Genomic DNA, 27,713 nt, shown 5'->3' on the forward strand with positions numbered 1-27,713 from the left:
GAGGGGTGCAAAATCCAGTGATGGTTGGGGTACGATAGCCTGTGATGATGGAGGTGAGTGTTGCGCTGGTATTTTATGATCAAAATTAACTTTTTGATGATATTCTATTTATATGACCAGCACCTGTACAGTGGTAGTTGACATTAGTCATGCTGCTTTAGCTTAGAACCTCCAGCAGAGAGAGAGAGCCAGCGGGCAACCTTACACCGCAGGATCCTTTTTGAAGTTGATCTGCAAGGTGTGTGTTAAATTGGTTCAGATCTTAACTGATAGATCTTTTTCAGTGCATTAAGGTAATGCTTCCTCATCATCTGCTCATATTAAGTGTGGTGTAGGGCCTCTATTATTCTCTTTAAACATGCTTCCCATGCTTTTAATCAATAAAAAATGTGTTGCTACGCAGATGATATGCAATTATGGCCCCTGAAAATTTCTGCTTGTTGAGCAACCTTTTCCTCTGTCTCAATAACATTAAGAATTTGATGGCTAACATTTTTTTTTCCAGCTAAATGACAATAAAACAGAAGTGATAATTTATGGACCACCAAATAGCTGTCAACAAAGCATGGCTCTCTGTTAACTATCACAGTGTTGTTAAGAACCTAGGTGTTTTCTTAGACTCATCTTTGACTTTTAATAAGAAAGTCAATACTGTTGTCAAGGGAACTTCCTGTTTGCTACCTCAATTGAAATGCAAGTGAAATTCAAAAATTGAATTGGAATTTTAGAGCCAGTTTCAATTCAGTTCTGGAATTTTGCACAAGCCTGCACCCTAGTCCTCTTCAATCATCTTTCCAGCATCTTCTTTGTGTTCCTTCTGCTTCCCTAAAATCTAAAGATGAAAGAGCTTCCTCTGCTCCCATGCAGCTCTGGAATAGCCTGATGTCAAATCCTGTCCCACTATCAGTAGGCCTATCTTTAAAGACCTACCTCTTCTCCCTAGCTTTTGATCCCTTCACCTCTACCTTTTCTCTCTGTTGTTTTACATCATCTTCTTTCGTTTTTGTTTTTATGTTCATTAATATTGGGGTATATTACTAGGCCCAGCTGTTGTTAACTTTGAGATTTTTCGTCTGTTGTTTTCTTTATTTAGCTTATTAATATTTTCTTATTTTTATGTAAAGAACCTAAGTGCAATGTTGTTACTTAAAATTAATTAATTAAATTAACTTGACCAGATTGCTGTTATTGCAACTGCACACTCCATCCATAGGGTGGCGGTGATGTATTATTGGGTAACTACCAAAGAAGAAGACCACACGTAAGCTACCCATGAAGCTAACCTGGAACTACCTTGGCTAACAAGTGTCCAAATTTGTTGACTTATGTCAGAATATGTGTGTACATTGTACATTTTCTGATGGCGCACTGTACAGTATAGTATAGGCGCTGTCTTTATTTAACATGATTGGTGGCATGAAATATCTGAGGTAAACGTAAATCAACAGTTTACGCATGGTGAGTTGAGTTAAGCTATCTTCAGTGTTTTTTGTTGTTATTGTTGTTGTTGTCCTTTCTCCCTCCCTCCGTGAACATTAGTCTAAATCTTCTGTCTTACAAGTTGCCTACACATTCACCTTTTCGCTGAAGAAGCCCTGGAGTTTACAGTAACATACACTGAGAAATACTAGACACAATGTGCCATTTCCTCACATTTAATACAGAGATGTTGAAAGCTAGCTAGGTCATATTGTAAGTGACAATATTATCTGTGTGCCAGAACGATTAAATCTATCCATTTCCGTGTTCCCTGTTTATTTCTCCAACCACTGCACAGGTTTCAATACTGTGAAGAGAGGATTGAGCGGTTAGCAACTAAGAATATTTGCTGTAGCGACCCATTGATTTCACGTCACTAAGTTCTCCGTACTCGCCATGAGTGCCTCCGTCTTCTTCACCCCTGCCAAAGACGATCAGATATGGATAGGTGGAAGACAAAGAGGAGATGGGGAGGAAGACCGTAGCGCTTTGGCTCTCACTGGTGACGAGGCCAGAAACTTCTACCGAAGCCTTCTTGCGGAAAAAGAGCAGGGCCAGGAAACAAGAGGAGAACACTCAGGCAAAAGAGGCAAGAAAAACAAGGGATTAGGAGAGCAGAGGCAGAGAGTTGGTCCACATCACATTAGAGGTGAGGAAAGAAGAGGAGAAACAGCAGAAGCAGGAGGTAGCGGTCGTGGGGGAGGAGCGAGAAGAGGAGGTGACGAAGGGGGACGAAGGCCGCAACCGCCCCAAGGCTCCAGCAGTGAGAAAGATGGACACAGGCTCCTTCGTGTCGCACAGGAAGGGGACCTCGCCACCTTGCGCAAGCTTCTCAAGGGCCCGCAGGTGGATGTGAACTTCCACGACGGGTTCTACTGGACTGCGGTGATGTGCGCCAGCCATGCGGGCCGGGCGGAGGCCGTGCGGCTGCTGCTGGACCATGGGGCCTCTTGGGTGGGGATGGTGGACACGCAGGGGCGGGACGCACGCGACCTGGCCGAGCAGGCCGGCCACAACGATGTGATGAGAGTGCTGGACAGACACGGAGCCGGCACGGCAGGGTCGGGCAATGGCGAGAGGCCAGCGGGAACCAGGTAAGGGCGGTCACAAGTGATTCAACACCACGTACAGTACGCACGTTATACTCAGACACAGACATGGAAAATTACTGTATAAAGAAGCTAAATTTCCTTTCTCTCCCAATCTTTCCACCACCATCATCTACTATCCCTTTCTTTCATATACATCTGCTATCTTACACCCCCCAACCCCCCCTCCCCTCATCACACACACCCTCTCCTCCTCATCATACACACCCCCTCCTCCTCATCACACACACACCCTCCTCCTCATCACACACACACCCTCCTCCTCCTCATCATACACACACCCTCCTCCTCATCACACACACACCCTCCTCCTCATCACACACACACCCTCCTCCTCATCACACACACACCCTCCTCCTCCTCATCACACACACCCTCCTCCTCCTCATCACACACACCATCCCCTCCTCATCATATGCCCTCTCCAACCTCTTTTTCATATATCATTTAACCACTCACCACCCCACCTCCATCATATACCTGCCCCACTCCTGCTGTTGTAATTCCGCTACCCCATCATATACCTGCCCCATTCCTGCTGTTGTAACCCCCCCGTCCCATCCCTTCCAGCGCTCAGCAGACCCCCCAGTGGTGCTCGGTGTGCGAGAGCCTCTACAGCGGGTCGGAGGCACGGCACCAGAGCTCCACACTGCACCAGTTCAACCGCGGCCGCCTTAGCCAGCCGGCAGCCCCGCACTACTGCCTACCCCCGTCCAGCGCCAGCTACCGCATGATGCTCCGCAGTGGCTGGAACCCTGGAGCCGGCCTGGGGCCAGAGGGACAGGTAAGGCACGCATGTGTGGGATAAATTTTATATGTCTCTCATTGAATGTTTAGTATACCTTACATACATGTAGTGAAATCTAATTGTCATCTCCTTACTCTGACCCTTGTGTTTTCGGAAACTCCTATGTTAGAATGTTTAGTTAAATTAACCCTTGTGTCAGCGAATTGTGGGTAACCCTCAGGATGGGGGGGTCATAAACATTTCTTATCTTTGTCAAAACACCAGATGGTTAAGTGGGGTTGTAAACATTTCTTATCTCTGTTAAAATACTAGATGGTTAAGTGATTAATGGAGGGTGACAACTTGTGATTTTCCATGGGTGTGGGGTAAGGTATAAGAGTTGGCTTCACCCACAGATGTGTGGGCTTGTTACTTTGACATTTCATGTGGGTAACATGCTCCCGGCGTCGTGAATAAAGCTGCAGTCTCACACCAGTTGTCTTGGATTAATTTTGACCACACATGCTGGGTCAGAGGCAACACGTACCGCTTCAGCTAGATACATGTAAACATATACAGTAAAATTATACTTTTACACACAGTGTATCATTTTATACAGTACTTTCATATAAGTATGTATGTATGTTATTATACTAGAGCAGGGGTCGGGAACCTTTTTTGCCAGGAGAGCCACTTTTACCAAATTTATTTTTTGCCTGGAGAGCCACTTTTACCAAATGTATTTCTTTTTAATCTCAGAAGAGCCACATAAAGACGGTTACAAGAAAAAGTTTAGATATTTAATGTACAGTTACTTTCATTCATCAGAGGATTTTTTAACATTTTCTACTAGTTTTAAAAGTAATGTGCAAGTAACTTGAAATGTAAAGTGGAATGACAGAAGTATAGGCCTTCCCATGTAGGCTAAACACCACGTCCCCTATTTTCCCAGTGTCCTTTGGTATGCAAAGTAACATCATAGTTAACAACACAACACTCAATTTTCGTTGACATGTCATTGGCGAAATTGAACGTTAGGCCTACCAGAGGTTAGATTTGGTGATTGCCTTGGAGTCTGGCTGGCTCATATTCAGTGAGGTGAAGTTTCATGCAAGAATTGAGGCTGTCATAATTTAATGCCAACTAAATACCATGGCATTGTGTTGCTGTTATGGATGTGACAGTTTTGCATGGAATTGCCCTTAAACTTGAGCGCAGGTTTGTCTTTATATTTTTCATATGTGAGAAAGATTTCTCACATGCAAGTGGAACAGAACAGGGTTAACACAGCAATACTAACTCGTTGCAGTGTGCTATATATAACGGGCACTTCATTTTGCGTTTTCAGAATCAGTCTTCAGATGGAAACTTTTCTTTTTGACATTTTCCTTATCTAGCCTACAGCAAGCGCACACATCAACAATAACAATTAAAGTGTTCTCATTGACTGAAATGGAGGGAAATCGGTGATTTTGTTTGATATTGAACTGGCAACGAACCGCAAATGTAACAATATTGTGCAGGCTACGGTTAAGGAGTCAAGTGAGTTGGAAAGTTATATAAATTACTCAGATAGACCTACAATATTACATTTTGAAAATTAACTAACTAAAATAAAATATATTTTAAATACTCATTAATTACTAAGACTTAGTATATTATCATAAGTTTGACTATATATCTCATAATTTTTTTGTGGCGGAAACGGGCTTTCACCGATGTCAGACTCCTCTGGGTTGGCCAGTGGAACATATAGTCATCACACAGCGCTGTTTCCCCTTTGTTCTCGAGAAATATAGTCTTGCTTACTGAATGAAGTGGAGAGTGATTTATTTATTTTTTCTTGAAAGAGTGAATGTGGGAAATGGTGGAAGAGGTCAAGAATAGGAGAAATTAAGAGATGGTTTGCTTAATTATGCAGTTATATTATTGTCAAGAGAGATGAATATGTTAACTAGTTAAAATGATCAAATTATTATTCTAAACTCTCCTTTGAGGGCATGTTGAGGTAACCTCTGATTTGTGTTGCATTGGTCATCGCAGGTGTTGCATAACCATGTACCAGCTACTGTGTACAGAGGTTCCCCCATTGTAGAAATGAAGTGTGTGTGTGTGTGTGGGCTGCCTAGATTTGTGCACTAATATTGTAAGGGGTCTTGACAGGGTAATTCAAAATAATGGCTTCAGATTGATAATATGATAATATGCATCTTTAACTAAAAAATAACAGGGACCAAGACAGCCAGTCCGCACCATACTGAAACGGGACCAGGCCGGATTGGGGTACGGACCAACCCCTCGCCCCAAGGTGACACACTTTCAGCCAAAGGACGCTCAGGCAGTGGAGCGGCCAACTAAGTCGACGGAAAGACGAGAGAAGGGGACAACGCTCAACGCCAAAGCCCAGAGGAGGAGAGAGGAGAGGCAGCGGGGCTGGGAGAGAGACTTCCGGACTTCATTTAATATTGACTTGTGACTAGGGGTGTGTTACGAGCAAGCAGCCAGGTAACTCATGCCGAGAAAATCAAAATGGACTTCAACAGACTGCATTTGAGAATGAGTCAGCCAATGAATAGACCTGTGATGAGATGAACACAATACAGTTGGAGAAATACCTTTTGATTAATATAGGGTTTATATAGTGAGTGTATAGTTTTGTGAAATATACTGACTTTGATAAAATTTTGTGGTTGTTTGCTTATTTACAAATTATATTATTATCAATAGAGATGAATTACCAAAATATATTCTGTAAACTCTCCACTGAGGGCATGTTGAGGCAATGAAAGTTCAAGGGTGCAGTATGCACATCCAAAGAGTTGAGTACAGGAAAGCACAAGCATGTAAAATAATGTTGAGTCCGCACACCAGAATCTGCTCCTTAGCGTTTTTTTTTTATTGGTAGGCTATATCACCACATGTGACGTTTCGGGCCCCAGCCCTTCATCAGACATGAAATAAGTGGGGAGACACACCTCCATATATACATCCATGATCCAATCACGTTAAAGTGCAATTCCATCATGAAAGGACAGATATAAATACAGAGCTAGTAAGGAATACCACTAAGGTGTGTTACAACAGTTCAAATCAACGTCTTCATTCAACCCTTTTGGAGCTAAAGTGTCGAGGGTGTAGATCCAAAATGCTTCTCTCTTAAGTAACAGACAATTAACATTTTCTCCACGGAAGGGCTGTTTAACCAGTTCAATGCCACAATATCTGAGAGTGGATACATTGTGAGAGGCTTGTGTGAAGTGCATCGCTACTGGGCTTTTGGTGTCATGGTTGCGAATATTTGATCTGTGTTCTGAGATTCTTGTTTTCAGTGGTCTAGTCGTTTTACCAACGTAGGCCAAGCCGCACTGGCACTTAAGCAAATAGATTACGTTCTTGGTGTTGCAGGTGATCCCACCTTTGATGTCATAAGGTTTTCCTGTGCGTGGGTGATTAAAGATGCTGGTTTTATATGTGAAGTTGCATCTGTAATTCCCAAAAGGAATAGTCATAAATAAAAATGTGGTGGAGTCAATGGTGGGAGTTCTCACCAACATGTTTTTGAGATTGGGTGCTCTCTTGTACACAATGCGAGGAGGTGTGGTGAAACATGTAAGTGCTGGATCAGAGTCAATAATGTGCCAACGTTTCTTAATGATTTATTCAAAATCTTAAGAGGTGAGTATTAGACAGTGCAACTAACTCTGGACACAGATGTTCTGGATCTGGTGTTACTGAGACAATCAATTTGCGACACATTTTCAAAGCGACTACGTGCTTGTGTAATCCATTCATGTTTATATTGTCTCTGTTGAAAACGTTTTTCTAGATCTGCTGCCTGGGCTTGGAAATCACTGTCTGAACTACAGATCCGGCGAACGCGACTAAACTGCGACAAGGGCAGACTCCTCTTGAGTGGAATAGGGTGAAAAGATTGTCCATGAAGAATAGAGTTCCTGTCAGTGCTTTTGCGGTAGACAAGGATGTCTAAAAAGTTCATCCTGTGCTTGTCATATTCCATTGTGAATTTCAAATGGCGACTGTTGTTGATAAACTCATGAAATTGTTTCAATTGGGCCTCAGAACCTGTCCAAATGAAAAAAATGTAATCTATATACCTCCTCCAGTTGGAAATTGAGGGTAGGTGTGGGTTGCATAGTTGGTTCAGGATGATTTCCCTTTCAAGGAGTTCACAGTAAAGGGGTGCAAACCTTGGGGCCATTTTGGCTCCCATGCTCGTTCCTGACACCTGAAGGTAAAAATCAGAGCCAGAGAGGAAAAAACTAGATGTGAGAACAATTTCAATGAGGTCCACAATGCAGGAAGTACTTGGGGTGTAGATAGAGCGCTGATTTAAAAAGAATTCTACTGCCTTGAGACCCCCTTCAAAGGGTACGTTGGTGTAAAGAGACTCAATGTCCATGGTCACTAAGAAGCAGTGTTCATCTGTTAATTTAATCATTTTAATGAACTCCATTGAGTCCTTTACATAGGATGGAAGAGAGGTAACAAGTGGTTGGAGAAAATAATCCACGAATGCTGCAATTTTCTCTGTTAGAGACCCAATGGCTGCCACAATGGGCCGTCCCGGGGGTACATCTGTGTAGATTTTGTGGATTTTGGGAAGAGTATATAAAACTGGAGTGACAGGAAAGTCTACTACCATGAAAGCATGTTCCTGTTTTGTAATTTCTCCACTTTCTAGGAGGGAATCCAACTTCCCTCTGATACGCTGTTTGAATTCCTGTGAGGATTACGGTTTTAATTTATGATAGAAGGTAGTATTGTTCAATTGTCTCTGAATTTCCCCATCATATGCTGCCCGGTTCATGATGACAATAGCACCGCCCTTATCTGCGCTCTGGATCACCACTGATTTGTCGTCTTTTATAGAGTTCAGTTCCATCCTCTAATCCTTAGTCAAGTTGTTTGCCCCCTTATATTCCCTCTTTTTACTCAACAGGAGGGAAACATCTTTCTCCACTAATCTGCAGTATGTGTCTATGGATGCATTTCTTTTTTGTGAGTCGTAATAAAGGTGCTTATACCTCTAAAGGGAGTCCTTGGACCAGCAGGAAGCCTGGAGCTTAGTTCACTCTCCCATTCTGCCACCACAGTGTCATCTGGGTCCCTTCAGTCACAGTAACAGCAGAGTTAACAACGCTAAGGAGCAGTTTATGGTGTGCGGACACAACGTTCTTTTACATGTTAATGATTTACGAGTGTGGGTTGGTATTTGTGTCAAAGCACTACAGCTCTGAGCGTGATATTCCACAAACCAGTGACATTCACACAGTCTAGGAAAGCCTGCTCTTGAAGCTTCGAAGATGTTGAGCTACCTGTCCTTTTTATCAACACAGACATGGACGCTGCTCCTACTGTTCCTGGGACTGTTGTTGTTGTAAGTTGAACTAAGATTAAGTCCACAGAACATTATTGATCATAGAAATGCAACCCTAAAAGCTATCCAAGATTAGAAAAGACTGGGAACTGTTTGACTTTTTTTTTGTCATAGGTATGGATACTGGCCTTATGGAATCTTCAAGAAATTAGGGGTCCCTGGTCCAAAGCCAGTGCTTTTTTTCGGAAATATGCTCAACTACGGAAAGGTTGGTCTGTGTTATGTATTGAGCCTAAATGTCACCTCTCAGTTAAGTTGCAGACCTACTGTTAAGTCAAAAGGAGATTTTACAGAATCAAAACTCAACTCAAAAGACTGGCATTTTCTTTTTAATTTCTAGTGTGTGTGAAAAAAAATAAAAATATATAGGGCTCCGTAGGCATTGACCGGCTAAAATGCACATTTGTTCACCAGTGTTCTCTTACTTTAGGGACTCCACCATTTTGACATGGAATGTTTCAAGAAGTATGGGAAGATGTGGGGGTAAGAAACTCATTAATTATACACAACACACATCCAGTCTCAAAAGTATTTTAAAGAATGTAAAAGTATTTTGAGTTATGACGTGTGAACGATATACTGTATGTTATGGTAATTAAAAGGTGTCAGTGGGTTTTTTTCAGGTTTTTTTTACCTAACAACAATCTAGATCACAAAACGAATGTGCAAAATAAACAGCAGGCATTAATTTGAAGACTGAACCAACTTGAAATGATTGGCCAGTGGAAGAGTTGTTGAGCACAGTTACACCTGCTCTTGTTGTTATCACATTGCCGGTCACATGGCCTTAGGAAATGTAAAGTTCAGGGATGTTCATCTTAAGTTCACTCTGACAACGTTACAAGTAGACTAGACTAGACTTCAGTAAAACCAACCATGGTTGTCATGACAATGTGGACCTGCCGTTACAGTCAGCTTTCATTTGAAATGTGCATTAGATTAGTACGGAGTGAGCCAACGCCTTTATGGGGACCTCCCTAGGAAGATCATGATCCTGCAGAACTGCTGTTAGTTACAGTAATGAAATTGGCATTATTTTAGCTGGTCAGCATGGCAAGAAAAGAGAGTGAAATTGACAAATTAAAGGAAGGTTATGGTCAGGTCACCTTATAATTATGATTTTGTTATGATTTTACATTTTTAACATGTAATAGCCCAAAGTAAATCATGATAGTTGACAGATGCAGTATGTGATTGTAATCTACGCATTGCTGTGCACAGTAAAATACTTGCTTCATAGATTTTCTAAACTTTGTAAATCATTTTTTGTAAACTAGGGGTAGGAATAAAGTCAAATATAGCCGCAAGCGGCAATGGCGGGCCCGAGCACCTCCGGTCCGCAACCCGGGACATTTCGGAATCCCACAAAGCACTGACGCGGTGCATTTGTGAAATGTACATATTTGATGCGTGTGCTATTTGTTGTTGCATGTTATTTTCTGGCACATTTTCTTGCTTGGCCAGGTGGGGGCGCTATGCCAGGCAGGGCTATTGGGTGGCTGGATGTCATCATAATCATAATATTTATTAACCTGAGAAGTTTCAGACCATTCATTCAAAGCATAGAACATTTCTGACACACTTCCTGCTTGTCCAGATGGTGGCGCTATGCTAGGCATGGGAATTACACATGTTAATATCATCAGAATATTGATATCCAATGTTTTATAAAGTTTGAGATCAAACAGTTAAGGCATTGCCCATTTCTGGCACATTTCTCGCTTGGCCAGGTGGTGGCGCTATGCCAGGCAGGCCCATTAGGTGTCTGGATATCATCATAATCATATATCTATTAACCTGTTAAGTTTCAGACCATTCATTCAAATTATAGAACATTTCTGGCACATGTCATGCTTGGCCAGATGGTGGCACTATGCCAGGCATCTGAATTACACATGTGAATATCATCACAATAATGATTTCCAATATGTTATACCTACCAAGCTTCATATTAATAAGTTAAGCCATTAACAATTTCTGGCACATGTCCTGCTTGGCCAGGTGGTGGCACTATGCCAGGCAGGCCCATTGGGTGTCTGGGTATCATAATCATAATATCTATTAACCTGTTAAGTTTCAGACCATTCATTCAAAGCATAGAACATTTCTGGCACATTTCATGCTTGGCCAGATGGTGGCGCTATGCTAGCCATCTGAATGACATATGTGCACATCATCACAATAATGATTTCCAATATTGTATACCTACTAGGTTTCAAATAAATCAGTTAAGGCATTGCCCATTCTGACACATTTCCTGTTTGGCCAGGTGGTGGTGCTATGCCAGGCAGGCCAATAGCATTTCTGATTATTCTCATAATCATAATATCTATGAACCTGAGAAGTTTCAGACTGTTCATTCAATGCACGTTGACTTTATGACACATTTCCTGTTTATGTGCAAGATATTAAAATCATAAAATATTACAACATATCAAAAATCCCTTCACAATTTAACATCAGTGTCATCTTGCCATCATATTTGCCAAATTTCACATGAATCTGACAAACCGTCTAGGAGGAGTACGTTCAAATCTATCATGTGACATCAGTGTTCTTGTCATTCCTTTTGTTGCCAGTGGGTGGCGCTATGCCAAATATGGATTATGGGCTTGTGAATATTGTCATTATCATGGTATTCAATAACCTGTGAAATTTAAAACATTTCAAGCCATGCATGGTGAATTAAGACACATTTATTGTTTATGTGGAAGGGTATTAAAATTCATAGTTTCACCATTTCGTCAAATTACAACATATCAAAAAAAGCTTCACACAATTTAGAATCAGAAGCATATTGGCATCATGTATACCGACTTTCACATGAATCGGATCAACCGTCTAGGAGGAGTATGTCCACAACGCACAAAATCTCAATTACCTCACTTCCTGTGGGCGTGGCTAATGGTATGTTAATACAAAAGTTGTTTGTTTTTGGGAGTTTATATACCCACCAAATTTGGTGTGTGTATCTAAAACTATATGCCAACCACAAGTCACAGTGACATAAGGGGGCGCTATGGAGTTCCTGGGCAACGCCCAGTGCCAAGCTTTTATCCCTGTCTATTCACTGTACCACTTGATGTGTGTGCCAAATTTCCTGCGTTTTCACTAATGGGAAGCACCTCTTTTGGCATCATGATTCATCACATATTTCATCACATATTAGTCTGCACAAAATCCCGAATACATCACTTCCTGTTGGGCGTGGGTAATGCATTGTAAAAAGTTGTTCATCTCGGGGATATACAGACACCTACCAAATTTGGTGTGTGTAGCTGAAAGTATATGCCCACCACGGGATCAGTCACCTAAGGGGGCGCTAGCGAGTCCCTGGGCCACACCCGGGGTCAAGCTCAAGTACCTAACTGTGACACCTGATGTGTGTGCCAAATTTCAAGAGTTTTCGACCATGTTAACTACCTCAAAAACAGGAAAGCAAAAAAGTATAATAATAATAATAGTGAAAAATAATAATAACTAGATGTACCGCATAGCGGTACAAAATATGACCACCGCTCAGTCCTGTACATCCGTTCCGCGAAAATAAATCACACTTCAATTTGTCTCCATATTTTACTCCATCCCCCACTCTTGAAACTTTTGTGTATGCTTGTTTGGCATGCCTGAGTGTGTGTGTGCGGCTGCACAGAAAGTACCCTACTGGTGCTGAAAAGGTGAATAGATTGTAGAATAGCCAAAGAAGATGTAGAATTGTTATAAAACCTTTAAAATCTCTAAACAATCACAAGTAGGGCAGTTCATCACAGTTCATCCATTGCAACTGGATTGATGAAAGGTCACTTACACCTGTAGGCTACATTGTATTTGGGAAAAGCAAAAGGTATCAGCATAATGTTATTTATTTATTTATTTATTTATTTATTTATTTATTTTTTTTTTTATGTATTTTTAAACAAAAACATCTCTGTCAGTTCCATGCCGTTTTCAACAGCTATCAAAAACAAAGGTCATTTTTGGATGGATGGATTTTTTGTGAATGTTTCTTCTTCTACATAAGATTTTAGTCATCTTTAGTTCATGTAATACTTTATTGTCAATGCACAAATTAAGTAACAGTAGTCTGAAACGTTATTGTTAATGCACAAATTAAGTAACAGTAGCCTAGTCTGAAACAAAATGCTGTTTTACATCTAACCAGTGGTGCAAATAACTGACATGTCCAAATGGGCCTTGATGAAATGCGTCGCTAGACTGTTCATACACATTTTAACGGGCCAAAGTTGAAGAGCTTTTGTCCGTTATTGTTAGTGCAAATATAGGCTGATTCATGTTCCCTTGCATTGTTTAACTGAGGTCCATGGCTAGTCTGGCTTTCGTCAGACCAAGCTCAATCTTTTAAGAAATCAAAAAATAAATAGCGGGCAGATCAGGCTGGGTTCACCCAGCCTAGTCCATAGGCACCCGATATTGTTTAATTTTCCGATTGAGATATACGCTCTGGCTATTCTAAATGCAAAAATGCATCAGGGAGTTATGACAAAGCGGTAACTAACAAACTAGATCCTAATAGAAAGCTGTTAGCTTCCCTAAGCTACAGGTAGGATTATAAGGTAGGCCTATTTACAACATAAATTGTCAATAGGCTATGCTGGCGACACAAATAAAATCTCCTTTGAAACCAATGGCTTACGCCTTACAGTATCAAGCGGACTTAAACTGTCATATCGTGGCTTAAAAGTTGTAATAACATTCACGCAGCTCCATGAGTCAAGGAGCGAATGAAGTAGCCACTTCTAAATGGGACCCACTACACAGTAGCTTAAGGTGTTTTGCTAAAGCAGCCATAATGAAATGAAGGTGTCATTGTTTGGATACTTCACACACACGTGCTTTTTAATTTCACAGACTACAACTACCAAGCTGTAATCAAAGCACATCGATTCCCCTCACACCCCTGCACGCACTTTAAAACAAAATAAACAGGCGTCTCAGTCTCACGCATGTATAGGCAAAACTACGACGGAGTATTAGGGCCACACATGAAGGAAAAAAATATTTTTGCCATGACGAGATTAAACTCAACATGTCGACTTTAAAGTCGCCATGTCAACATTAAACTCGACATTTCGAGAATAAAGTTGAAATGTAATATCGATTTTAATCTTGGACGATAGACTTTAATGTCGCCATGTCGACATTAAACTCAACATTTCGAGAATAAAGTTGAAATATTATGTCGACTTTAATCTCGACGTGTCGACTTTTAAACTCAACATTTTGAGAATAAAGTTAGTTTGGAGAGAGAACGACCGCTTGGGACGCATTGAAAGGGTGGACCCGAATGAAACAATGCAACAAGTGCAACAATGATTCAGAGTGTTCGAGTGCAACAATGATTAGACATAGGCCTATATCATGTGGACAAAACATAGAACATATTAACCTACGTTGCTCAGACAAATACTTTGCTGTTAGGTCCTTATCACGGAGTTACAGGCGATAAATGCGATGGTCAAAAGTAGCCTAAACGTCATAGCCTATTATTAAAGTGTTGTTCTTAACATTTAGTTGTTGCATCTAAATGTTCAACTTCATGCTTATGCACTAGAGGCATACTAGCTCTCCCCAATCCTAGACTTTCCGTTGTTTGTTTGTAATGGATGCAAAACAGCCCATTGCTGAATGTCTATGGAGGGATCTAATGAAGCTGTCCTCCGACCACCCCATGTAGGCTAGTAGCCTACTTGCACATATGCACACAAAGTGCATAAATGAAGTGCATGCACACATATTCTCTCACAGGATCAAAATAGTATATATGCTTAGGCTATACCTGTGTTTCTAGCCTCCAATAGGCTACGTATTGCAGGTGAGACATGGAAAAGCAGTTTTAGAAAAATTAGTTTTGCCATGTTATCCTATGGAGAGTGACGCCCGTGGGTCATGAAGGGCAGTTATTTGGATGTGCAGTAGCCTTAACCACGTAAAACAGAGTGAAATAACATTTTGTATAGAAACATTATATCATTGGATACATATATTTTTCTAGCTATTTAGCCTAAATGGCATAGTATTTCCATAACCTTGAGACAGCACTTCACGATGGCGGCAATGATAGTTAAAAGACAAGACGCAATCTATCTGAATATCTGCAATCTATCTGAAATAACACCTATTTGAAGCCCATTTTTCATGTAACATATTGTGTATTAGTGTAGGCTACATAGCTTAAACTGATGTTTAAACAGTAGGGCCTATTGCGAGTTTAATGTCAGCATAACACGTCGAGATTAAAGTCGACATTAAACTTTATTCTCGAAATGTCGAGTTTAATGTCGACATGTCGACTTTAAAGTCAACATGTCGAGTTTAATCTCGCCATGGCAAAAATATTTTTTTCTCTTCATGTGTGGCCCTAATACTCCGTCGTACAAAACTGTATCAGACCGGTGTAACGTTGGTAAATCTTCCATTGCACAGAATGATTTTGTAGCACGTGCAATAAATGACAGTCGAAAGATACAAACAGTGCTGCTATACATTTGCTTGGTATAACCGCATTTATAGTTTTCTACAAATGCAATAAATCAAATGCCTCCATCACTCAACCAACGCTAACGGTAACATTACCTAGGTCCTTATTGATATTACAAGATTAACGTACCTGCAGTAAAAACCAAGCATGTCCGATAAACATCCTCAGATTTATTTCGGCTTCAAGAAGAAATGGGAATTACACTTCATGTGAACATCGTCCTATCCTTATTAGATGTTCGCTGCGGTAAATTACAGTCCTTGTATGAAGCGTCCATTGTTTTTCCAACCCACTTTTAACTTCCAACAAAATTACGCCTCACTGCAACGATCGCCATCTAGTGGACAAACGACTACTTCTCGCCAATACTGAAAATGCAGCCATGATGATGATGATGAATATTTATTTTGGCTTTCTTTTAATCCTACTGATTTTCATTTTTTACCGGGGGGGGGGGGCAAATCACAAATGAGTGATTATGAGCCAGGTTGATGTGGGCCCTTGAGACCAACATACCATAAAAGATTCACAGAGAACTGTGTCTGCCCTACCCTCCTTTCGGGGGGTCCAGTCCAGCGGGGGGGCTGCAGATGAAAACGAAAAAATGACGGTTCCATGCTATCCATGTGGGGGTACATGCCCACCAAGTTTTGTGTACCCGGTCTTTCAGTGTCCGGGGAATCCTTGTTGGTGTACGTCACTAAATGTACACATAAATTATTTTATTGTAAGGCCCCCCATGAACGAAAGTACACAAAACGTGGCATGCATTCAGAGGGTGTCATAATGATCCTACACTTTTAATTTCGTGCAGTTTTGACCTTGTCAGCCAGAGATATTGAGAGGAAAACACCTAATTTTTTGCTTTTTAATTTTTAACTAGGTGGCGCTATACATGAAATAAGTGGTAATGGGATGGGTTGACATGCCCCCTTAAGACTAACATACAAAAAAAAGGTGGACCTCCTAGGCCCTACGGTTCTCGAGATATTCACAGAAAACTGTCTCCGGCCACCTACAGGCCAGTTGGTGTATAGTAACATAAATTAATTTATTGTGTGGCCCCCCATGAACGGAATTCCACAAAACTTGGCGTGCATACAGAGGGTGTCATAATGATCCTACACTTCCAATTTCGAGCAGTTTTGACTATGTTAGGTCACAGATACCTTCAATTACACCACCTCATTTTTACTTTTTTGTGTTTAACTAGGTGGCGCTATACATGAAATGAGTGGTTATGGAATGGGTTGACAAGGCCCCTTGAGATCAACATACAAAAAAAAGATGGTCCTCCTAAACCCTCCGGTTTTCGAGATATTCACAGAAAACTGTGTCTGCCCTACCCTCCTTTCGGGGGGTCCAATTCAGCGGGGGGGCTACAGATCAAAACGAAAAACGATGGTTCCATGCTATCCATGTGGGGTTACATGTCCACCAAGTTTCGTGTACCCCGGTCTTTCAGTGTCCCGGGAATCATTGACGGAAATTTGGGCATGCGAAAAAGAAAAAAAAGAAAAAAAGAAAAAGAAAAAAAAATCTGACTAAACCTATATGACCGCCGCTTCGCTGCGCGGCAGTCATAATAATAATAATAATCCTTACAAAAACAATAGGGCCTTGCGCCCTTCGGTGCTCGGGCCCTAATAAGTAATAATAATAAAAACAAAAGTGTGATGGAATGGAATTGAACAATAAGTGTCATGTATTGTAGGTGTATATAATTTATAAAAATAAAGTTTGTTTTGTGCTGTCTCTAGAATTTTTGAGGGTCGGCAGCCTATTCTTTGTATCATGGACACAGAGTTGATCAAAACTGTCCTGGTCAAGGAGTGCTACTCATATTTCACCAACAGAAGGGTACAGCTGAAAACACATCTCATATGCAGAAAATATGCACTTAATAAACTTAACAAATAAGTTAACAAAAGACAGTGATGCAAGTATTGAATAAAGTGGGTCTAAATCTGAGTTTGCTTTGTTACAGAATGTCGGCCTCAATGGAGAGCTGTATGACGCTGTAGGCATAGCCGAGAATGAACATTGGAGAAGGATCCGTAGTGTACTGTCTCCATCTTTCACCAGTGGCCGCCTGAAGGAGGTGTGTATCTCCTTATCAGACACACACACACACACACACACACACATACACAATTATGAGTATTACTGAGTTGTCATGCATTAATGTAACTGATATGTTGTTAAAGGTGCCATGTGTAAGAATTGAGGTAAAAATATCCAAAAAATGAGCTACACGCATCAAAAGAATAAGAAGAAATAAGGGTGATTATGTCATTAAAAAAATGACAAGGTATAGTGCTGCAGATATATCAACCTGAATTAGCATGCTAAATTACTAGCCACAGCAGGTGTCATAATACCAGTTTCGGCCATGGGAGGCAGTATGCGGGCAACATAACCGCCAGCCAAACTGCAAGACACGTTTCCCGGTTGTTACTCTAGGGTAGACCATCTTACTTTCTGGAGGTATACTGCCCCCATTTTTTATGGAATGTGGAGGATGAATTGATTTTTTGGAGGACATTACACATGGCACCTTTAAAGTACCAGAGTTGTGCAAAATTCAGAATTTAATTGAATTTCAATTGAGGTCAAAAACAGGATCTAGAATTGCAATTCAAATTTGAATTAAAGGAAGTAAAATTGAAATTCAATTAAATTCAAAGAAATTCATATAATAATAATAATAAGTGTGGTTTTTAACAATGAAGCTTTACAGTATGTGCCAGATATGACTGCATTACGTATTCTAAAAATATTAGTTTGAACTACTTGTATACCAATTAGCCTACATATCCAAAGTAACCTTCCTGACACTACAAGTATGAGATTCTACATTATTTCTGTTGTGGGACTATGTGGAATTTCTTTGAATTGCCATGAATTTAATTCCAATTCAAATTCAACTTCCTGTGGGGCGGAGCCAGAGTTGGAATTTCACGGTGGCCACGACGGCCACGGCCAGCGTTGCCCTTTGCGCTGGCCGTGATGCCCCTTTGAAAATCAGAGGTTCACACAGGCCACTGTGGCCTTGGTGCCCCCTTCTTTCTTTAGAAATATTCTGCTTTGCATCCCACTAATAGCAATTTTTATTTAGCCTATGGCCTGTCAAAATAATCTTAGCATTTACAGCGCATTTAGTCTTGCAGTGCAGAAAGTGACAGCGCACAGCAAGAAAGAAAGTGCGTCCAAATTCACCCATTCTTCTCTGTTGAACTACTCGCGAAGTAGCTATACTCATCACACATACATTACATGTATCACATCACACGGAATAGCTTTTTCTGAGTTTTTAAACAATGTTAGCCGCTAGTTGCTGTGGTATACAGTTCACGAGAAAAGTAACTTTAATTAACCCATTTAAGGTTAATTTTCCCCAGACATGCAAATATGCAAATCTTGTGTTATTAGCAACCCTTTGAAGTAATCAATAATTATTTTTTTTTTTTAAAATGTAGAAAAGTAGATGAAAAAGTGAGTTTATATGCGTATACTCAATAAAAGCTTTTTTGTTAAAATAAAGGTATTCTGACAGGACTTTTCAAACTGAACTGATATGAACACTGAGACCAATGGCAATAGTAAATATGAAAAATCGCGTGCAATGTGAAGTCCCCTTGAGTGTGTATGTCTGTGTGTGTGTGTTTGTGTCTGTGTGAGTCTGAGTGTGTATATCAGTGTGTGTGAGTATATATCTGTGTGTGTATTTGTGTGTGTGTGTGAGTGTGTATATCTGTGTGTGTGAGTGTGTATGTCTGTGTATGTCTGAGTGTGTATATCTGTGTATGTGAGTGTATATCAGTGTGTGTGTGTATTTGTGTGTGTATGTATGTATTTGTGTGTGTGTGTATGTGTGAGTGTGTATGTATGTGTATCTGTGTGTGTGAGTGTGTATATTTGTGTGAGTGTGTGTGTATGTCTGTGTGTGTGAATATGTGTATGTGTGTGTGTGTGTGTATGTCTGTGAGTGTGTGTGTCTGTGTGTGTGAATATGTGTATGTATGTATTTGTGTGTGTTAGAGATGCGCGGATGGGCTATTATTATACCCGCCCGCCATTCGCTGGTTGTTTTAATGTATATGGGTGGTTCAACCGCCACCCGCCCGAATTTAATTAAAATATTATATTTCTTCACGTCATCCACCCGATCCGCGGTTTAACCGCGGCTGTAACCGCGAACCTCTAGTGTGTGTATGTGTGAGTGTGTATTTCTGTGTGTATCTGTTTGTGTGAGTGTGTATATTTGTGAGTGTGTATGTGAGTGTGTGTGTGTGTGTATGTCTGTGTGTGTGAATATGTGTGTGTGTGTGTGTGCATGTGTGTGAGAATATGTGTGTGTGTGTTTATGTCTGTGAGCAGGGGCGCCTGCAGGAATTAATGCTATGGTACGCACACCCATCATCCCCCCCACCCACCGCAAAAAAAAAATTCACTCGTGAACAATATACCGTTTTAGGTCCGTGCATTGGTCAGTCAGCAAAAAAGTAGCCTACATAGCATAACAACATCCACAACATATACAATAATACAACGACAACGTCTACAATGACCTATTCTTTTGGACAACTTGATACAGCCCTATACAGGCTAAAGTTACCTTTAGTTTTGTTCTAGCGTAACGTGACGTCTGGCTTTAGTGCAGTCTAACGTTCTGACAAGCACACCAATTGCCTACCTTGTTCTTGTCCATCTGGAATAACTCCTAGCTTTGCTGCCTCCATCCTTTCTGTTTTCGTTGTTTAAAACTTGTGATATCCATGATGAGTATTGAGTTAGTGAATTAGCTTAACATTGTGTGCTGATAACCATATATAGATAGCCGAGTAAAAGAAAACAAGTAGCCTATTGTGTGCCTGCGTGCGTATTCTCTCTCCTGCTCAAACAAAATGTGTGCACGTTAATTTTGATAACGTGTTCACTAACTTTACGTAATAGAAAATGGTAAATGGCCTGATGGCATGCAGCTAATGGGATACTGTGCATAGTTGGGAAGGTATGGTAGGTCAATTTGGTGTGAATACACACACACAAGGGAAATGTTCTCTCGCTGTTGAGTAGCCTGATGGTACGCACAGTGCGTACGGACGTACACCTGCAGGCGTGCCTGTCTGTGAGTGTGTGTGTCTGTGTGTGTGAATATGTCTATGTGTGTGTGTGTATATATCTGTGTGAGTATGTATGTGTGTGTGTATCTGTGTGTGTATGTCTCTGTATGTGTGTATGTATGAGTATGTGTATGTGTGTGTATTTGTAGGTGTAGAAGTATGTGTGCATCTAGATACATTCTATCCCACCGGTCACTATTGTGACTGTTAACATGTTCTCATTCTGCAAACACACCAAAGACATTTGAATAATTATTTAATGACTAGATGTACCGCATAGCGGTACAAAATATGACCGCCGCTCAGTCCTGTACATCCGTTCCGCGAAAAGAAATCACACTTCAATTTGTCTCCATATTTTACTCCATCCCCCACTCTTGAAACTTTTGTGTAGGCCTATGCTTGTTTGGCATGCCTGAGTGTGTGTGTGCGGCTGCACAGAAAGTAGCCTACTGGTGCTGAAAAGGTGAATAGATTGTAGAATAGCCAAAGAAGATGTAGCATTGTTATAAAACCTTTAAAATCTCTAAACAATCACATTTATTGTGAATGGGCTGAATGTTCATCGACCTGCTGATTGGATGCTCATGTCTTGGCAGAGGAGGACACGGATGAACATGACATGACTGATGAAATCCATACAAATGTGGATGAAGATGAGGAAGAGGATGATGATGATTATTAAATGATGATTGAAAGTTCTTATTCACATTCTACACTACTGCTGTACAATACAAACCATTCCTTACATTTCTCATTTGATACATTCCTTTTGTGTGATAGTACCATGTGTTGCATCCTGTTCACAGTCCACTAATAGGTGGTAACATTAGTTATTTTTGATGCTATTCACTTCATACTTTCATTCATAGCCATTTTCAAGTCAAGGTCAAACACTTTAAAAATATGGTTTATGTGAAATTGATGTTCATAATCCCATATGAAATGGTAATGCCTGAAAGTGTCTGAATGCCGGCCAGGAGGCTAGTATTTTCGGATAGGCTACAGTGAATAGCTTTGGACATAGCAGCTGTTGTACTCTAGCTAGAAAGGTCACCTTGGACTTAAATTGAAGCTCATGAACTTGGGTAGTTTTCTATTTACATTTGAGGGACTAATGCATATCATAACAGAGTTGAAAATGATCAAATTTGAAGACAATTTGTCAGGCGGAAAAGCATTTTTTGGGCTTTTTGGGTATGTTGAACATGATATTTGACAGAAAAAATATGACCAAGCCCTGAACCATTTTTCAGGTTGGTTCCCCTATGTGACAGGGTGACCCATGTACATTTACAGGGTTCTAGGACCATTTTTGCAGTTGCAGTACCTTAATATTTTCAGCTATATAATTTCGCCTGCAGATTTTTCTTAAAAGACATTTTTTTGGGCCCTGAGACCAAACGGGGCCGAGATGGGAGTTGTCCCTATCAACTCGTTATGGCCCAGGGTATTGGCTAACAGGAAATCATAGTGAAAAAAACATAGCAAAAAACATCCTGAGGGGTATACGTGGCTCCCGGCCTAAGATATCCACGCTCTGGCTATTCTAAATGCAAAAATGCATCAGGGAGTTATGACAAAACTGTAACTAACAAACTAGATCCTAATAGAAAGCTGTTAGCTTCCCTAAGCTACAGGTAGGCTTATAAGGTAGGCCTATTTACAACATAAATTGTCAATAGGCTATGCTGGCGACACAAATAAAATCTCCTTTGGAAACCAATGGCTCACGCCTTACAGTATCAAGCGGACTTAAACTGCCATATCGTCGCGAAAAGTTGTAATAAATTCACGCAGCTCCATGAGTCAAGGAAAGCTCGAATGAAGTAGCCACTTCTAAATGGGACCCACTACACAGTAGCTTAAGGTGTGTTGCTAAAGCAGCCATAATGAAATGAAGGTGTCATTGTTTGGATACTTCACACACACGTGCTTTTTAATTTCACAGACTACAACTACCAAGCTGGAATCAAAGCACATCGATTCCCCTCTCACACCCTGCACGCACTTAAAACAAAATAAACAGGCGACAAATGACAGTCGAAAGATACAATTACAGTGCTGCTATCAATTTGCTTGGTATAACCGCATTTATAGTTTTCTACAAATGCAATCAATCAAATTGGCCTCCATCACTCAACCAACGCTAACGGTAACATTACCTAGGTCCTTATTGATATTGTAGCGATCTCACCCTCAGACAAGATTCACCTTTGGCCAAGACGGCCATTTATTGGAACAGGAAGACTCATATGTACACAGACAACTACATAGGGCAACACAGGGGTAGTCTCACATGTAACACACAATAAGGGTTTACCACACACATCAACACGAGGATAAACACATGAGGTACAACCAAAGAGACTAACACGCTAACAAATACACAACATGCTAAACGTAACTACAACTATTATAACCGACATTACACATTCTAGCATTCACTCGCACTGCATTCTGGGAGAGACTCATTCAACGCTAAACATGTACATCCACTGACGCTACAATATTATAAGATTAACGTACCTGCAGTAAAAACCAAGCATGTCCGATAAACATCCTCAAATTTATTTCGGCTTCAAGAAGAAATGGGAATTACATTTCATGTGAACATCGTCCTATCCTTATTAGACGTTCTCTGCGGTAAACTACAGGTCCTTGTAGGAAGCGTCTATTGTTTTTCCAACCTACTTTTAACTTCCAACAAAATTACGTCTCACTGCAACGATGCACCATCTAGTGGACAAACAGCTACTTATCGCCAATACTGGAAATGCAGCCATGATGATGATGATGAATATTTATTTTGGCTTTCTTTTAATCCTACTGAATTTGTAATTATGTATCGGCCGTTCTAATACCGATAGTATGTGGGTGCCTGTGTGTGTGTGCATGTGTATATGTGTGCACCGCCATCTACAGACCAATGAGTGTACAGTCACTAAATGTACACATAACCTAATTTTTTTTAGACCCCCCATGGATGAAATTCTACGAAACTTGGCATACCCCCAGAGAATACCAGGTCAATCATACACATAAAATTTGGTGCAGTTCTGAACATCTTAACTGAAGATAGGGGCGATTAAAGCAGAATAATATTGCATTTTCATTTTTTACCGGGGGGTGCAAATCACAAATGTGTGATTATGGGCCAGGTTGATGTGGGCCCTTGAGACTAACATCCATAAAAGATTCTTCATCCTCAGTGCCACGGTTCAGGTAGTTATTTAGGAAAAACTGCTTTTTTTGCGGTTCGGGGCCCAGCACGGGGGGGGGGGGGGGCCTGGCCCCCGGGGCCGAAACAAAATGTTTCCGTAAAAGTCTAGTGGGGCTACATACCCACCAAATTTTATGTGCCCCGGTCGTTCGGTGTCCCGGGTATCGTTGACCAAAAATTCAGGAAGTATATGACACCTTAAAGACCATGTGTACAAAAAATATTTATCCTATGTTTATTTTAACATACTTTAAAAACCTTTTATTTGGGAGCTGTGAGGCAGTCATCCTCTTCTCAAGGTGCTCAAGGTGCAACCAGGAAGTAAACAGCTCTGGTCATGTGACAATTTACTCAAAACATTTGACACTGCACACATTTCATTGAAACACTCTATTGTTTCAATATTTACTGAAAGAGTATTGGGATATTCCCCAGTTACAGTTTTAGAGGCTTATAAGTACATTTTGACCGATGGGGTGAAATGGGTTAAATCATATTATTCTATACAGTTCTGCGCCCATCTCTCTTCCCATTCATCTCGGTGGAATACTTCACAAACTCTTCCTTAAACACACGATAAACCATATATCAGAATAAAAAAACAGCAGACCTTTCCAAACACAAAGGTGTAAAGCATTCCTTGTACAGTTAACCGTTCCAGAGTAATCTGGTTTTGAATTTGCAACAAATTTCTACATGCACGCATGTCTCCAACTTTGGGCTTTAAGTTTCTCATTGTGTTTAAATTGTTCAATACATGATTTCATAACAGGCCAAATACAAAACAAATATTAAAATCAGAGGATATACAGCTGACTAAGAGTTTGTCAAAGTAGCGTTAATGATCCACAATGATCACATGCAGGCTATTTGAGTTTCTTAAAGCTGAGTTTTTTGGTTGCACTGAAATTTTCTCAAAATAGTTTTGAAATCATAGCACAGTAACTGAGAAGCATTTCATATGACCAGCACTACATATAGAACTAGATGTACCACATAGCGGTACAAAATATGACCGCCGCTCAGTCCTGTACATCCGTTCCGCGAAAATAAATCACACTTCAATTTGTCTCCATATTTTACTCCATCCCCACTCTTGAAACTTTTTGTGTATGCTTGTTTGGCATGCCTGAGTGTGTGTGTGCGGCTGCACAGAAAGTACCCTACTGGTGCTGAAAAGGTGAATAGATTGTAGAATAGCCAAAGAAGATGTAGAATTGTTATAAAACCTTTAAAATCTCTAAACAATCACAAGTAGGGCAGTTCATCACAGTTCATCCATTGCAACTGGATTGATGAAAGGTCACTTACACCTGTAGGCTACATTGTATTTGGGGAAAAGCAAAAAGGTATCAGCATAATTTTATTTATTTATTTATTTATTTATTTTTTTTATGTATTTTTAAACAAAAACATCTCTGTCAGTTCCATGCCGTTTTCAACAGCTATCAAAAACAAAGGTCATTTTGGATGGATGGATTTTTGTGAATGTTTCTTCTTCTACATAAGATTTTAGTCATCTTTAGTTCATGTAATACTTTATTGTCAATGCACAAATTAAGTAACAGTAGTCTGAAACGTTATTGTTAATGCACAAATTAAGTAACAGTAGCCTAGTCTGAAACAAAATGCTGTTTTACATCTAACCAGTGGTGCAAATAACTGACATGTCCAAATGGGCCTTGATGAAATGCGCCGCTAGACTGTTAATACACATTTTAACGGGCCAAAGTTGAAGAGCTTTTGTCCGTTATTGTTAGTGCAAATATAGGCTGATTCATGTTCCCTTGCATTGTTTAACTGAGGTCCATGGCTAGTCTGGCTTTCATCAGACCAAGCTCAATCTTTTAAGAAATCAAAAATAAATAGCGGGCAGATCAGGCTGGGTTCACCCAGCCTAGTCCATAGGCACCCGATATTGTTTAATTTTTCCGATTGAGATATACACGCTCTGGCTATTCTAAATGCAAAATGCATCAGGGAGTTATGACAAAACGGTAACTAACAAACTAGATCCTAATAGAAAGCTGTTAGCTTCCTAAGCTACAGGTAGGATTATAAGGTAGGCCTATTGACAACATAAATTGTCAATAGGCTATGCTGGCGACACAAATAAAATCTCCTTTGAAACCAATGGCTTACGCCTTTACAGTATCAAGCGGACTTAAACTGTCATATCGCGGGCGAAAAGTTGTAATCACATTCACGCAGCTCCATGAGTCAAGGAAAGCCATGAATGAAGTAGCCACTTCTAAATGGGACCCACTACACAGTAGCTTAAGGTGTTTTGCTAAAGCAGCCATAATGAAATGAAGGTGTCATTGTTTGGATACTTCACACACACGCAGAGCTGCCAACTCTCACACATTGAGAGTGAGATTCATTCATTTGATTGGCTCAACACGCTTTTACACCAATCAAATGCGTGAGGGTTGGCAGCTCTGCACACATGCTTTTTAATTTCACAGACTACAACTACCAAGCTGTAATCAAAGCACATCGATTCCCCTCTCACACCCTGCACGCACTTAAAACAAAATAAACAGGCGTCTCACTCTCACGCATGTATAGGCAAAACTGTATCAGACCGGTGTAACGTTGGTAAATCTTCCATTGCACAGAATGATTTTGTAGCACGTGCAATAAATGACAGTCGAAAGATACAAACAGTGCTGCTATACATTTGCTTGGTATAACCGCATTTATAGTTTTCTACAAATGCAATAAATCAAATGCCTCCATCACTCAACCAACGCTTAACGGTAACATTACCTAGGTCCTTATTGATATTACAAGATTAACGTACCTGCAGTAAAACCAAGCATGTCCGATAAACATCCTCAGATTTATTTCGGCTTCAAGAAGAAATGGGAATTACACTTCATGTGAACATCGCCCTATCCTTATTAGATGTTCGCTGCGGTAAATTACAGTCCTTGTATGAAGCGCCCATTGTTTTTCCAACCCACTTTTAACTTCCAACAAAATTACGCCTCACTGCAACGATGCGCCATCTAGTGGACAAACGACTACTTCTCGCCAATACTGAAAAAATGCAGCCATGATGATGATGATGAATATTTATTTTGGCTTTCTTTTTTAATCCTACTGATTTTCATTTTTTACCGGGTGGGGGCAAATCACAAATGAGTGATTATGAGCCAGGTTGATGTGGGCCCTTGAGACCAACATACCATAAAAGATTCACAGAGAACTGTGTCTGCCCTACCCTCCTTTCGGGGGTCCAGTCCAGCTGGGGGCTGCAGATGAAAACTAAAAATGACGGTTCCATGCTATCCATGTGGGGTACATGCCCACCAAGTTTTGTGTACCCGGTCTTTCAGTGTCCCGGGAATCCTTGTTGGTGTACGTCACTAAATGTACACATAAATTATTTTATTGTAAGGCCCCCCATGAACGAAAGTACACAAAACGTGGCATGCATTCAGAGGGTGTCATAATGATCCTACACTTTTAATTTCGTGCAGTTTTGACCTTGTCAGCCAGAGATATTGAGAGGAAAACACCTAATTTTTTGCTTTTTAATTTTTAACTAGGTGGCGCTATACATGAAATAAGTGGTAATGGGATGGGTTGACATGCCCCTTAAGACTAACATACAAAAAAGGTGGACCTCCTAGGCCCTACGGTTCTCGAGATATTCACAGAAAACTGTCTCCGGCCACCTACAGGCCAGTTGGTGTATAGTAACATAAATTAATTTATTGTGTGGCCCCCCATGAACGGAATTCCACAAAACTTGGCGTGCATACAGAGGGTGTCATAATGATCCTACACTTCCAATTTCGAGCAGTTTTGACTATGTTAGGTCACAGATACCTTCAATTACACCACCTCATTTTTACTTTTTTGTGTTTAACTAGGTGGCGCTATACATGAAATGAGTGGTTATGGAATGGGTTGACAAGGCCCCTTGAGATCAACATACAAAAAAAAGATGGTCCTCCTAAACCCTCCGGTTTTCGAGATATTCACAGAAAACTGTGTCTGCCCTACCCTCCTTTCGGGGGGTCCAATTCAGCGGGGGGGCTACAGATCAAAACGAAAAACGATGGTTCCATGCTATCCATGTGGGGTTACATGTCCACCAAGTTTCGTGTACCCCGGTCTTTCAGTGTCCCGGGAATCATT

The 27,713-nt window shown here is 40.6% G+C and overlaps 2 protein-coding genes across 3 annotated transcripts in view; both read left to right on the forward strand.

The window, feature by feature from the left end:
• The first annotated feature begins 1,228 nt into the window (after positions 1-1,228).
• Positions 1,229-6,872, forward strand: gpank1 (G patch domain and ankyrin repeats 1). The gene is made up of 4 exons (XM_048249273.1): positions 1,229-1,458; positions 1,778-2,573; positions 3,159-3,372; positions 5,546-6,872. The coding sequence occupies exons 2-4, from the start codon at positions 1,876-1,878 to the stop codon at positions 5,789-5,791; spliced, it is 1,158 nt and encodes a 385-aa protein (XP_048105230.1). The 5' UTR covers positions 1,229-1,458; positions 1,778-1,875; the 3' UTR covers positions 5,792-6,872.
• A 1,706-nt stretch (positions 6,873-8,578) lies between these two features.
• The window catches only part of LOC125298497 (cytochrome P450 3A27-like), a 30,264-nt gene continuing 11,129 nt past the window's right edge, over positions 8,579-27,713 (forward strand). The window contains exons 1-5 of one of the 2 annotated variants that reach the window (XM_048249262.1): positions 8,579-8,713; positions 8,828-8,921; positions 9,144-9,196; positions 16,973-17,072; positions 17,200-17,313. In XM_048249262.1, coding sequence (XP_048105219.1) covers positions 8,640-8,713; positions 8,828-8,921; positions 9,144-9,196; positions 16,973-17,072; positions 17,200-17,313 — 435 coding nt within the window. In that variant the 5' untranslated portion in view covers positions 8,579-8,639. Of the gene's footprint in view, positions 8,714-8,827; positions 8,922-9,143; positions 9,197-16,972; positions 17,073-17,199; positions 17,314-27,713 lie in introns of those variants that run through there. The other variant, XM_048249263.1, reaches the window with a different exon arrangement.

This window comes from Alosa alosa, chromosome 7 (assembly GCF_017589495.1).
Source record: "Alosa alosa isolate M-15738 ecotype Scorff River chromosome 7, AALO_Geno_1.1, whole genome shotgun sequence".
NCBI classification, from domain to species: domain Eukaryota; kingdom Metazoa; phylum Chordata; class Actinopteri; order Clupeiformes; family Clupeidae; genus Alosa; species Alosa alosa.

Excerpts from the sequence above, each read along its gene's own strand:
- gpank1 (XM_048249273.1), top strand. The coding sequence starts at position 1,876 with ATGAGTGCCTCCGTCTTCTTCACCCCTGCCAAAGACGATCAGATATGG. Across the intron at positions 2,574-3,158 it reads GAGAGGCCAGCGGGAACCAG|CGCTCAGCAGACCCCCCAGT; the intron begins GTAAGGGCGGTC and ends CATCCCTTCCAG. Across the intron at positions 3,373-5,545 it reads GCCTGGGGCCAGAGGGACAG|GGACCAAGACAGCCAGTCCG; the intron begins GTAAGGCACGCA and ends AAAAAATAACAG.